The sequence below is a fragment of the Rhinolophus ferrumequinum genome, chromosome 24 (assembly GCF_004115265.2).
Source record: "Rhinolophus ferrumequinum isolate MPI-CBG mRhiFer1 chromosome 24, mRhiFer1_v1.p, whole genome shotgun sequence".
In the NCBI taxonomy this organism is placed as follows: Eukaryota; Metazoa; Chordata; class Mammalia; order Chiroptera; family Rhinolophidae; genus Rhinolophus; species Rhinolophus ferrumequinum.
In genome coordinates, this window is record NC_046307.1 from 4,424,071 (window position 1) to 4,436,586 (window position 12,516).

Here is a 12,516-nt window from a genome sequence, read left to right on the forward strand (position 1 = left end):
ATTCATTTTACTTACTTTCCAGATGAATCCTCTAACTGAATGTTTTCTCCTTAGAGTATAGTCTTTATATTAAACTTTCTTCAAGATGAGTAAATTTTGTAATCAAGTGAATTTAATAATCAGTTCTCATTGAATATATTAAAGTAAAATATATTTTTAATATTTAGGCAAAAAAAGAAAAAAGAAAAAAAGGAACAAACTTTGGATCAGCTATCGTTAAAAAAATTACAAGTCCAATTTAATTAAAATTTTCCGGGCCAGCCCAGTGGCTCAGGTGGTTGGAGTGCCGTGTGCCCTCTACAGCTAAGATTGTGAACAATGGCTCTCCCTGGAGCTGGGCTGCCGTGTGCTGCTGTGGGCTACCGTGTGCTGCCAGGAGTGGCCGGTGGCCAGCATGAGCGGCCAGTGAGCTGCTGTGAGTGGCGACCGATGACTGGCAACTGCCTCAGCGGGGGGGAGCACAAGTCTCATAATTCCAGCATGGGCCAGGGAGCTGGGTCCTACACAACTAGACTGAGAAACAACAGCTTGAACCGGAGTGGGGGTGCAGAAAAAGGGGTAGGAAAAGAAAATTTTTCCTTTTACTTTTCATCATATTTTCTACCCTGCAGATATGGGCAGAGGCAACAAGACTAGAGTCTCAGAATTCCTTCTTCTGGGACTCTCTGGGCAGTCAGAGCAGGAAGAGGTCCTTTTTGGGCTGCTCTTGTGGATATATCTGATCACCATCATTGGAAACTTTCTCATCATTTTGGCCATCAGCTGTGACAGTCATCTCCATACACCCATGTACTTCTTCTTGGCCAACCTCTCCTGTGTTGACATCTGTTTTTCATCAGTCACAATCCCCAAGATGCTGGTGAATCACATATTGGGAAGTAAGTCTATCTCTTACGTGGAATGTATAACCCAGATCTACTTCTTCATCACTTTCATCAACATGGATGGATTCCTCCCGAGTGTGACGGCCTCTGACCGTTACACTGCTCTCTGCTGCCCACTCCATTACACCATGATCATGAGGCCCAAACTCTGTGTCCTTCTGGTGGTTGTATCTGTGTCATTACAAACCTGCATGCTGTCCTGCATACTCTTCTCGTGGTTCAACTCACATTTTGTTCCAACAATGTTGTACACCACTTCTTCTGTGACCCCTACCCTATTCTAAAGCTGTCTTGTTCTGACACATTTATCAATGACCTGATGGTACTCATTGTGGGTGGATTGATATTTCTGACCCCCTTTTCATGTATAATTGTTTCGTATGCTTATATCTTCTCTAATGTGCTGAAGTTGCCATCTGCCCACGGAATAAGGAAAGCCCTGTCCACATGTGGATCTCACCTCCCTGTGGTCTCCCTCTTTTATGGGGCAATCCTGAGTGTCTACATGTGCCCTTCATCCTCCTACTCAGTCCAGGACAAAGTGGCCACTATCGTCTTCACAGTGGTGACACCCCTGGTCAATCCCTTTATTTACAGCCTGAGAAATCGTGACAGGAAAACGGCTATAAGGAAACTAATTCTTGGATTCCAGAATTAGAAAAATTTAGAACTGAGAGGACTCTTGAAAACCATACACTTTTTTCATTTTACAAATAGAAACTGAGGCCCAGATGGGTGCAAAATTCACCCATGACTATTTCTCTAATTAAAGATATGTCATCACAACCTTTCTTCTAAATATGAGGATGGCAGGTGCCTGTAAGTCCTAAAACCATTAATTTGCTATCTATAAAAAGTGCTAATTTTAAAACATTTATCTTGGAGCCAATGAAAACAGAGGACAAGACATATTTGGATATATTTTGGGGGATGGGTCCGGCAACTCTATAAGACAAAGCCACCACAATGGTCTCGAAATTTCAGAGGACTTTAGAACTCAATATTCTGAGAGGTAACTGCCCTTTATGGCCTCACATTAGGAGATGCTAAAATCATCTTCAAGTTATTGAGTCACAGAAAGATCAATATACCCAGGGCTGTACAACTATTAATTGTTGGTTACAGAATGTTCGTGTCTACTCTCATGATCTTTAGTCATTACTGAGTTAGGTAATTTTTCCTCTGTCTTAGTCTCAAGTCCCCTCCCCAACCTCTCACAGCTCAGAATCCTACCCCCACACCACTCCTATCCCGCTACCACCAATCTAACTTTTTGGTGCCTTGCTGCTCAGCATGGGTATCAGGGGTGGGTATTAGGGAGCTTCAGACAGTAGCTAGACTTCCTCATAGAACTCTTGGTATCCCTCAAGTTTAGATGGGCTAGGAGAAGCAGAGTTTCCCTTAAAGATGAAGTGTCTAGAATTATTATTGTACCTTAGGGACATAAAAACATGAATTCATTACAGGATTTGGATTGGAACCTAGGACTTCTTCCAAGTCCAGAGTTTGTTCCACTTTCTGGGGGCAAGCATCCAGCAGTCCAAGCCTCTTGGATTCTACATGTGAGGGCTAAGAGCCCACACGGCCAGTTCCCACCACCTCTGTCCTGGTGTTCAGAGAGCACTCACCTAGTTCTCCAGTGGTCAGTCCTCACTGGCCTTCTTGCCTCTTGCTTCTCTCTCTCAGTCTCTTCCACCCTCATGGCTAACCAGTACTCATTTGTCGTGTCCAGCGCAATACGGGCAGTGAGGGTGCGAGAAGGGGCGGCTTTGGGTTAAGTTTTTAAGAAGGAAACAAACAGACTTAATGTAGTTAAATCTCTCAGAAGGCCAGGGGTATCTCAGTCTCAGAGGACTGGAGCCCAGAAGAAGGCCGACTGAAGGTTTTTATCGATAGGTATACAAATACAAGAAAGTAACATTGTTTCTTACACGGTCTGTGAGACTCATACATCATAGCAGAAAAATGTTTATTCCAATCACCCTTTGTCTATAAACAGCCGAAGCACAAGGTCCCATGATGTCTTACCTAAGGTATGTACCTTTTCAGGGTCAAGTCTCTCATATTGTAACAGCTCCGTTGATATAAGTGGAGAGAACTGATCTTTATTGTCCTCATGACTTCTCTCACAAACAGGTGCCAGGGAAAAGCCCGAGCCGGCAACAGCTTTTCCTAGGAATGGGGAAGGGGAGGCAAGGCCCCTTCCCATATTTTTCTAAGGCAGCTCATTGGGGGTCCCCACTCGGTTCCGCCTGGCTTATGTTGTATCTCCCATGAGGTATTTTACCTGTCTTTGGCTGCAAACCATCTTTTGGGGACCAGACAGAGAGACATAAGGTGTTAACACAAGGATGGAACAGAGTCCCAGAAAGGCACAGTCTCACAGACTCTTCTTTCCTTAAGGAAAGACACGGGGGGACAGTTGGCTAGGCTGCTGTGTGACTACGTCTCCCCCTTTTTTGTTTTTGAAGTATGAGAGACACAGACAGAGAGAAACTGTGCAGTTTCTTCATTTACAGCCCATCGGAGGGCTATTTGTCCACATCTGAGAACTAAACAAAATGAACAAAGAATAATAAGCAGAATAGCAATAGCCCCAGGAAACCCTCCACCCAGAGTCTTTGTCCATTTAACAGGGTTTAAATTGGAAAGTCCTTCTGCAGCCACAGACAGTGTCTCTTCTCCAGGGAGGAGCCGAAGCTTGGCGCTGGACATCTGATCAACTTCTTGTTGTAATTGCATAATGTCCACAGTGAGATTAGGCATATGTCCCAGGAGATGGGCTCGCACCTTAGACCAAGGGGTATGAGTTTGATTATAAGAAATGGGGTTACAGTAAGAGGATACATTTCAATCACATTTTATGGTAATTATAGTGTGAAGATTTTTTTACTTGATCACCAAGAAATACAACAGTGGTTTTTAAATCTGTTAATCCAACATTAATTTTTTGATCTATTTTGATTTGTTGATTCCAAGATTTACTAGCATTTTCATGTCATTTTTGTACAAATTTTGTAGTTTGAACAGTTTGATGTAGAGCAACACCAGAAACAGCAGCGAGAGTGGTTATAGCAATTATACCCATAATAGCAGTAATCAGCAATCCTACAAATCTTTTAGTTCCATGTAAAATCTTATGAAGCAATTGAAGGACAATATGAACAGTGGGAGAGCCCTCCCACACTCGAGGGGCTTGGACAGGAATCCACAGACCCCGTCTTTTCCTCAAGATCATTATCTGATCTTGGGAGGAATTATAAATTGAAGAATCTATGCAAGTGAACAAACGACACTGATGGCATTCAACTATTTTTAAGGTTGAATCAATTGTGAACTTTCCCATCAGAAAAATAAAAGGAGTTTTAAGACGTACTTGTAAGTTAAACATCTGCGTTTTTTCCAACTTAAAGGTATATTGATTACCAATATCTTTAGTATAATTTCCATTCCAAATCTGATTTTGACCTAAACCGAAAGCTACTTTCCATAGGGTCTTTTGTACAGGACCCCGAATAGGAGCAATCATTTTTAACTGAGGTGGTGCTAAAACCTTATCTTTTTTAAAAATAGAAATATTATACGGTGATTTAATGATCTTTGGGAAATTGAGCTCTGACATTTGATCTCTTAGGGATTGAGGTTCAGAGTATTGTACTCTGGAACATACATGAGTAGCAAACCCATAAGGTCCCCAATCAACTACAGTACCAAGGGAATTGCTAAATAACACTCGATCTAAGCTTCCTCTACATTCTTCCCAATGAATGTGGGAGTGTGTGTCAACCCATTTATCTTGAGGACACGGATGAAGAGAAGGAGGAAAAAGATGAGTGCTTAACTCTTGAGTCTGAAATCCTCAACCTGAAAGCATAAACAATTTTTTATAAGTGTCATTTCCTTCTCCCTTGGGAATTACCCAAGCTTGGTCAGAGAGAGGAAGACATGGAGGAATAGGGCCATTGCAGATAGGTGTATGTTCAAAACCTAAGGCAGTGTGACCAGAGAGTATAAACTCTCAGCCTTCTTCATCAGGGAACTCTGGGCCTCTTTGATCCTCAAGTCCTGGAAATCAGGAGCTATCATTAATGTAAATTAAAGGAGGATCATCGTTCCAAGTCACAGGTGTTAACAAGGGAGGATTAGGAACATAAGCCCAATAGGTAAAATTATCAGCATAAACCCTCATTGGAAGGCAACTCACAATGAAAAGAATAGCCATCTTGGAAACCAATATGTTGGTATCTGTTTTGGGGAATATTTCTTTAATTAAATTTTTATTAGTCTCTCGGGACAACTTTCCAAGTTGTCTCCAAGTAAGGAGTGTGCTAGCACTCAGGTCAGGAGCCTTAGTTGAGGACGAAGCAGCAGGCACCGGAGCAGGACGGCGACAGGCGTCGCGCTGTTTCATATCAGGTGATGGAAGTGGAGTCACCACAGGCGGCTGCCGACGGGGCTGGCGCGGCATCTCGGGAGCTGGTGGCTGATAATGGGGTCCCATGAAGTGATGAAGCCAGTGGTACTGGTCCCTCTGTGGACTCACACTGGTGATCAGTAGTGATTTTGTCCGGCGAGTGATTATCACTCTGGGCTGGGGTGCGAGGTCCACATTATGGCTTAATGCACCGACTAGGCACCCGCAAAGGATGTTCTTTTGGTCCTGGAGAGACACAGGCAAAACCTCGTCCCCATGTTAACAAGGTTCCTAACTGCCATTGATTAGTTTGAATATCCTTCCACCAAATGGGCACATCCTCCAAAGCCTTAGGACTATGGAGATTGTTAAAATGTCTTTCTGCAGCTGTGCCCCCAAGGTGTGGCTCTGTATTATTGCTAGAGCCAGAAGAATTCAAAAAATTTAAAGTAAACATGGCTTTGGCCAGTTGTACTTGTGGAGGATTGTTTCCCCTCTTTTGTTTTTGAAGTTGTTTTTTGAGAGTACAATTAACATGTTTTACAATAGCTTGTCCTTGGGGATTATAAGGAATCCCTGTGGTATGATTAATTTTCCACTGTTCACAAAATTTTGTGAACTTGTTACTAGTGTAAGCTGGGCCATTGTCTGTTTTAATGGCTTGAGGGAGGCCCATAATGGGGAAGCAGATAAGTAAATGTCTGTAAGAGTGACTAGCATTTTTGCCGCTTTGAGCGGTGGCCGAGATGAAACCAGAGGAGGTATCGACAGTGACATGAACAAAAGATAAACGTCCAAACGAAGGGACGTGAGTTACATCCATTTGCCAAATAGCGTTAGGAACTAGTCCTCAGGGATTAACCCCTTCAGGGCACTCTTGAGAAGCATTAAGAATTTGGCAGGTTGGACAAGTTTGAACTATATGTCTGGCCTGTTTATAAGTAATAGGAAAACCAGCCCGAAGGCCAGCAGCATTTGTATGGGTTAAAGAATGAAATTGGGTTGTCTCAGTAATTAGAACATTAGCAGTCAGTGAATCAGCAACAGCATTGCCACCCGTCGGTGGTCCCGGTAGGGAGGTGTGGGCGCATATATGAGTAATGAAAAATGGATGCTGTCGGTTTTTAACAACCTGTTGAAGCTGATTAAAAAGAAACTGGAGAGACGGGTTTGAGTTATTAGACAGTAACGCCGTCTCAATATTTTTTACTGTGTGAACTCCATAAGCGAATCAGAGACAATATTTAAAGGTTCAGTATAATCTTGTAAGGCAGTTAGCACAGCAACTAACTCTGCTCTCTGTGCAGAGGTGCAATTAGTTTGAATGACTTGTTGATTTATTTCACTCACAATCGCTGCCCTGCCGTTACTAGACCCATCAGTAAAAACTGTTACAGCTTTTGAAATTGGATCTGGACTTAATCTCTTAGGGAGAATCCAACTGGTCTTTAGAAGGAATTGAAATAAGTTATTTTTTGGATAGTGATTGTCAATAATTCCAAAATATCCACAAATAGCAACTTGCCAGATTTCAGAATGGGTATTTAAGTGTGTAATTTGTTGTTTTTCAAACGGAACTACTATCTTGTTAGCTTCGATTCCGTTTAAATGAAGAACTCTAGTGCGAGCTCGTAAAACAAGCTCTGAAATTAATTCCAAATAAGTTGGAAGTGATTTGACAAAATTATTAGGTAGAAACAGCCACTCTACCAAGTCATTTTGTTGAATTATTATTGTTGTAGGTGAATGGGGAGTGGGGAAAATTAAAATTTGTAAAGGTTGAGATGGATCTATGCATTGAATCTGAGCTTTTTGAATTTTCTGTTCAACTAATTCTTGCTCTTTGTTGGCCTGAGGAGTCAGGGTACGGGGACTATCTAATTGAGAAGGACCCCGTAAGAGGCCAAATAAATTACTGAGCGCATAGGTGGGGATTCCCAGAGTGGGACGAAGCCAATTAATAGCTCCTAACAATTTTTGTAAATCATTTAATGTAGAGATTTGGTCTCTCCTAATCTTTTTGTTTTTGTCTAAATCTTTTTTTGTAGGACTCAGAGTCTCTACCTTAAGTCTCTATCTCATTTTGTTTGTTGTTTTATCCTTTTTATTAACATACTGAAATCTCTCACAACTATAAAAAGTTGCTGGGCCTTATTTTTAAACAAGCTACTGTTTCTCTGAGTCTGTTTGGAGCGGTTCCAAAACTGAGAAGATTAGTTGGAACGTTTCCCAGATTGAACCAGGGAAAGATACTCCTCTTACTTTTTCCCACTTATCTATCTCAAGTGTCCCAAGGTTTGGAAACCAGGAACAATGAGTCTCAATTACTTTGAGGAGTTCCTCTAATCTTTTTTCTGGGATTTTGTGCTTTCTCTTCTTAAGAAGCTGCTAAAGCAGGCAGATATAAGGTCTGTACTTGTTTTCTGCGTTACCCATGTTAGCAATTAAACAGGAAAGGAAAGAGGACTTTCACTCCAATTCCACTCTGATGCTCGGCTGGCCGTGCCTCTCTCGAGACCTTTGAACACGTCTTGGCTAAGGCGTGGTTGTATAACCCCCAACCCTCGTTGGCGAGATGCCAAATCGCCGTTATGCTGTGTGACGCGTTAGGGAACTGTGGTTACGAGCCCAAGCAAACTCCGTAGTTCTAAAGGACGGTGGAGTTATAAGCATTCACTCACACAATCACACTCTTTCACACGAAAGTGTTAGTTGTTTCTTTTGAATTCCTTCATCACCCTGGTTAAATTCTCCAAGTCCATAGACTGCCTCCTTACCCCAGGTAGCTGCCACGGCGGATTCTTGGAGTCCCTTCACCGTGTCTGCAGATCCTTATGACTCGTAGTCGTCCTTCCCTTCTCGAGCCCCACGTTGGGCGCCAGATGTCGCGTCCAGCACAACAAGGGCAGTGAGGGTGCGAGAAGGGGCGGCTTGGGTTAAGTTTTTAAGAAAGAAACAAACAAAGACTTAATGCAGTTAAATCTCTCAGAAGGCCAGGGGTCTCTTAGTCTCAGCGGACTGGAGCCCAGAATAAGACCGACTGAAGGTTTTTATTGATAGGTATACAAATACAAGAAAGTAACATTGTTTCTTACACGGTCTGTGAGACTCATACATCATAGCAGAAAAATGTTTATTCCAATCAACCTTTGTCTATAAATAGCCGAAGTACAAGGTCCCATGATGTCTTACCTAAGGTATGTACCTTCTCAGGGTCAAGTCTCTCATATTGTAAAGCTCCATTGAGATAAGTGAGAGAACTGATCTTTGTTCTTTGTTGTCCTCATGACTTCTCTCACAAACAGGTGCCAGGGAAAAGCCAGAGCCGGCAACAGCTTTTCCCAGGCAGGGGGAAAGGGAGGCAAGGCCCCTTCTCATATTTTTCTAAGGCAGCTCATTGGGGGGTCTCCATTCGGTTCCGCCTGGCGTTGGTTGTATCTCACGTGAGATATCTTACCTGTCTTTGGCTGCAAACCATCTTTTGGGGACCAGACAGAGAGACATACGGTGTAAATACAAGGATGGAACAGAGTCCCAGAAAGGCACAGTCTCACAGACTCTTCTTTCCTTAAGGAAAGACACGGGGGGACAGTTGGCTAGGCTGCTGTGTGACTACACTCATTGTCCTCATGGTGGTAAGTTCCTTTCTGACTTGGTCCCGACACTGACAAGCTCTAACTTTGACCATAGCCTCCTGCCTTTCCCTATACATAGTTACGCTGAACACAGGATCAGTTTAATCCTTCTAAAGCAATGATTGTACCCTGTCAGCCAATCTTATAGGAAATATTGAAGAGGCCAGGATAAATCCAAATATTACCTTCAAATACAATACCTAACATGATTTGGCCTCAAGCTATACTTCTTGTCATCAATTTACATATTTATCTGTTCCATGACTTATCTCTCCTGATTCTCATCCTTTTTCCTTCATCTGCTGAATGACTTCCCTGATTTTTTAAGACTCTAATAATTTTGCATTTCCCTTAATTCCTTTACTAATCACATTCCACAGACAGGTACTGAGTACATAACATAGTGCTTCTCAGACTGTAGTACATAAACTCGTGTGTTGGTGCCAGTGGAAAACTGACTACATGTGATAAAGTTATTGTATCCTTTTGAACTGTGTATTTTATTTTAGAAGTAGTTTAGTGCAAATGTTTGAGATATGATAACATGGACTAATGTAGGTATTTAAGGTTATTCACTTTGATCTCATCATATTCTTCGTTGCATTACCCAAAGCTGTAAACATGTCTCATCCCATTGTTATATTACACGCTCATTTTGAGAAAGAACCATAGATGATGCCTGGGCATATCCTCTGCAATAGTCAGAAGAGTTTTTGTTCATCCCAAATAATCATGTATGGAAAATGTATTGATGATGTGGTAGGCAAGTCTAATGGGAACCAGGAAAGTGAACATTCTTAGACACAAAAATATTAGAGCAGTAAAAATCTAAGAAACTAGAGTTCTGACAAGGCTAGTCCAGAACATAGAAAGATTTCACTAAATTCTGGGACCCAAAGAGGCAGCAGAGTTGAAGGGAAAGGGCCAAGGTTTGGGGTATAGTTTTATCATTCAGTCCCTCTCTCCTTTAACTCTCAGTCAAAAGTTGTGTGTGAGAAAGATGACGAGGATAGAGGGAAATCGGTGAACTTAGCAGAGAATGCAGTCAAAGGAAAAATCACTCTCTATCAACATGGTCTCTACATTTCATCTCAGGGGAGAAGTCATCATGCGTCATACAGAAAGTCCTGCCTGAAATGGGAAAAGAAGTCTCTAAAAGGTCAGCAGCACAGTGTGAGCAGACAGAGGAGAAGCTTCTGCCTTGCTTGGACTGGCCGTGGTGTGAGAGCTTCCGCACAGGCTAACTTTCTAGGAGCCTCAGGTCTTTAATCCTCCTCCTACTGAGGCCCACCTTCTACCGCATCTTCGCTGGCTTACTTCTCATGGGCCCACTCATAGGGGCCTGTGGGGGAGCTAGGGAAAGGAGTTTATTCCAGGGACTTAGGTAGAATCAGCCTTTGCTGTGGTTTCCTGAGACACCCACAGGACATGAACTGGTCATAAATGAAAGCTCAGTGGGCCCTCTAGTGTCTCTCCTCCTACAAGCAGGTGCAGTGACAGGCTGGCAAAGTCCTCCCTGGGAGCCTCCAGGAAATCAGGATTGTGTCTGATGATTAACCCTCCAGGGCTCAAGTTAGCAGAAAATGGGCCTGTGCCAGGAGCCTCTTCTCTGCAGCGGGGACTCCCAGGATGTGCTACCCGCTTTTCCCCATAGGTGACTTTCATCTAGTACTAATTAGCCATTAAGGGCCAGCTCTTTGCAAGCCAATTAAAACAACTAGGAAGAAAAGTTTCACTTAGCTTAGGGAATGTTGAAATAGAGCCTCACTCCTCTTTCCAGCATATTTCCCCAGACACCTTCTCCCCAGAGGGAGCAAGAGATGCTCCATGAAGTGGCCATTAAAAGTGTTTTCAAGTTTCATGGACTAACTCCCCCAAACTTGTGCTTCAAGTGTCTGCTCCAAGGCTGCACCCACCAGGGAGCCTTCCGGGAGAGCTTATGAGCTGAGGAAGCCCTTCCTGCCATTGCCTGCATGTTGCAGCCTTGTAGCAATTGTCACTGCTCCCTATGTAGTACCTCTTCTCTCCCTGCTTGAGGGCAGAAGCTAAGCTTTATATGGACTTCATTTCTCACCATCGGTCTTCAGTAGATGACTTTGTTCTGGGCATTGACCTTTTGTCACATGGATATTGAAAGCTGGTTTTGTATAATTGATGAACTGTGTCTCCTAATAAGTCTGGTTTTCTAGACTAACTTTTCATGTGTGAACCACACAGAGGTACTCAGTGTATTGCCAAAGCTTTTTTCAAATCAGGCCATCTTTTATTTGCTCTAAACTTCAGGTATATCTTGTTGCTAGCCCAAAACTAGTGGTTTGGACTCATCGTGATTTTTATTTATTTTTTAATCTTCATCATTTTAACTTACTTTTCTTTTTGTTTTTCAGTTACAGTTGACATTCAATATTATTTTATGTTAGTTTCCGGTGTATGTATGCATAGTGGTCAGACATTTATATAATTTACGAAGTGATCTCCCCCGATAAGCGTAGTACCACCTGTGGGGACAGAGTCCCAGAGAGCAGTTTCCAGGCTCTCGGCCTCACGTGGAAGGTGCTGGCTCGGGTAGTAGATGGCCATCAGCTGTGACTGGTTGGCCATGAGCTGTAACCAGTTAGCCAATTGGCCACTGATGTAACTGCTGTGGCTGTGTTGGTTGGTTGGCAGGCAGAAAAGCGGACAGGAGATTGCACATCGTGTGGATCCTATTTCCTGTGTCTTGCCTGGTCGCCAGTGAGCTTGGGGTGCAGGAAGACCCCTTGTTGGGGTACTGGCGGATGTTTGCTCCCTGTGTCTGCAACCCAGCCGCCAGCAAGAATATAGTGGTATGAACCTCTTATCCATGGATCCGTTGGTGTTCCTTTTTGGCCTCACCTGCGTTCTTGTGTGGGGAACGGGAGCTGAGTCCCTGAATGACAACCTGTCACTATGCATAGTTATTATACTGTTAATTATATTTCCTATGCTGTACTTGCAACCCCGTGACTATTTTCTAACTACCAATTTGTGTTTCTTAATTCACCTTTTTCACCCAGCCTCCTAACCACCCTCACACCTGGCATCCATCAGTATATTCTCTGTATCTCATGTCTGTTTCTATTTTGTTTGTTCATTCATTTTGTTCTTTTTTTTTTTTTTATCAGTTCAGGCATTTAATTAGGTTCTTGTGGGGACAGAACCAGGAGTGCAGTTTCCAGGCTCTCGGCCTCACGTGGAAAGGGCTGGCTCAGGTAGTAAATGGCCATCAACTGTGATCGGATGGCCATCAGCTGTGGCTAGTTGGCTGTCAGCTGTAACCAGTGAACCATTGGCCACTAATATAACTGCCATGGCTACGCTAGCAGAAAAATGGGGGCTAACAAGAAGATGGCTAGCAAGAGCGGACTGCAGTTAGGACGGCGGGTTGCGGACAGTGTGGCTCCTGCTTCCTGTGTCTCCAACCCAGCTGCCAGTGAGACTATAGTGATATGACTGCCCTATCTATGGCTCTGTGAGTGTTCCTTTTTGGCCTCCCATATCCTACGTTCTTATGTGGGGAGCGGGAGCAAAGACCCCGCATGACACCCTGCATGACAGTTCTTCA

General features: G+C 43.2%; 1 protein-coding gene across 1 annotated transcript; it reads left to right on the top strand.

The window, feature by feature from the left end:
* Positions 1-613: 613 nt before the first annotated feature.
* Positions 614-1,542, top strand: LOC117017045 (olfactory receptor 1L1-like). Its single transcript, XM_033096933.1, is given in 2 exon segments — positions 614-1,055; positions 1,058-1,542. Coding segments are annotated over 2 exon segments (927 nt in total).
* Positions 1,543-12,516: the final 10,974 nt, after the last annotated feature.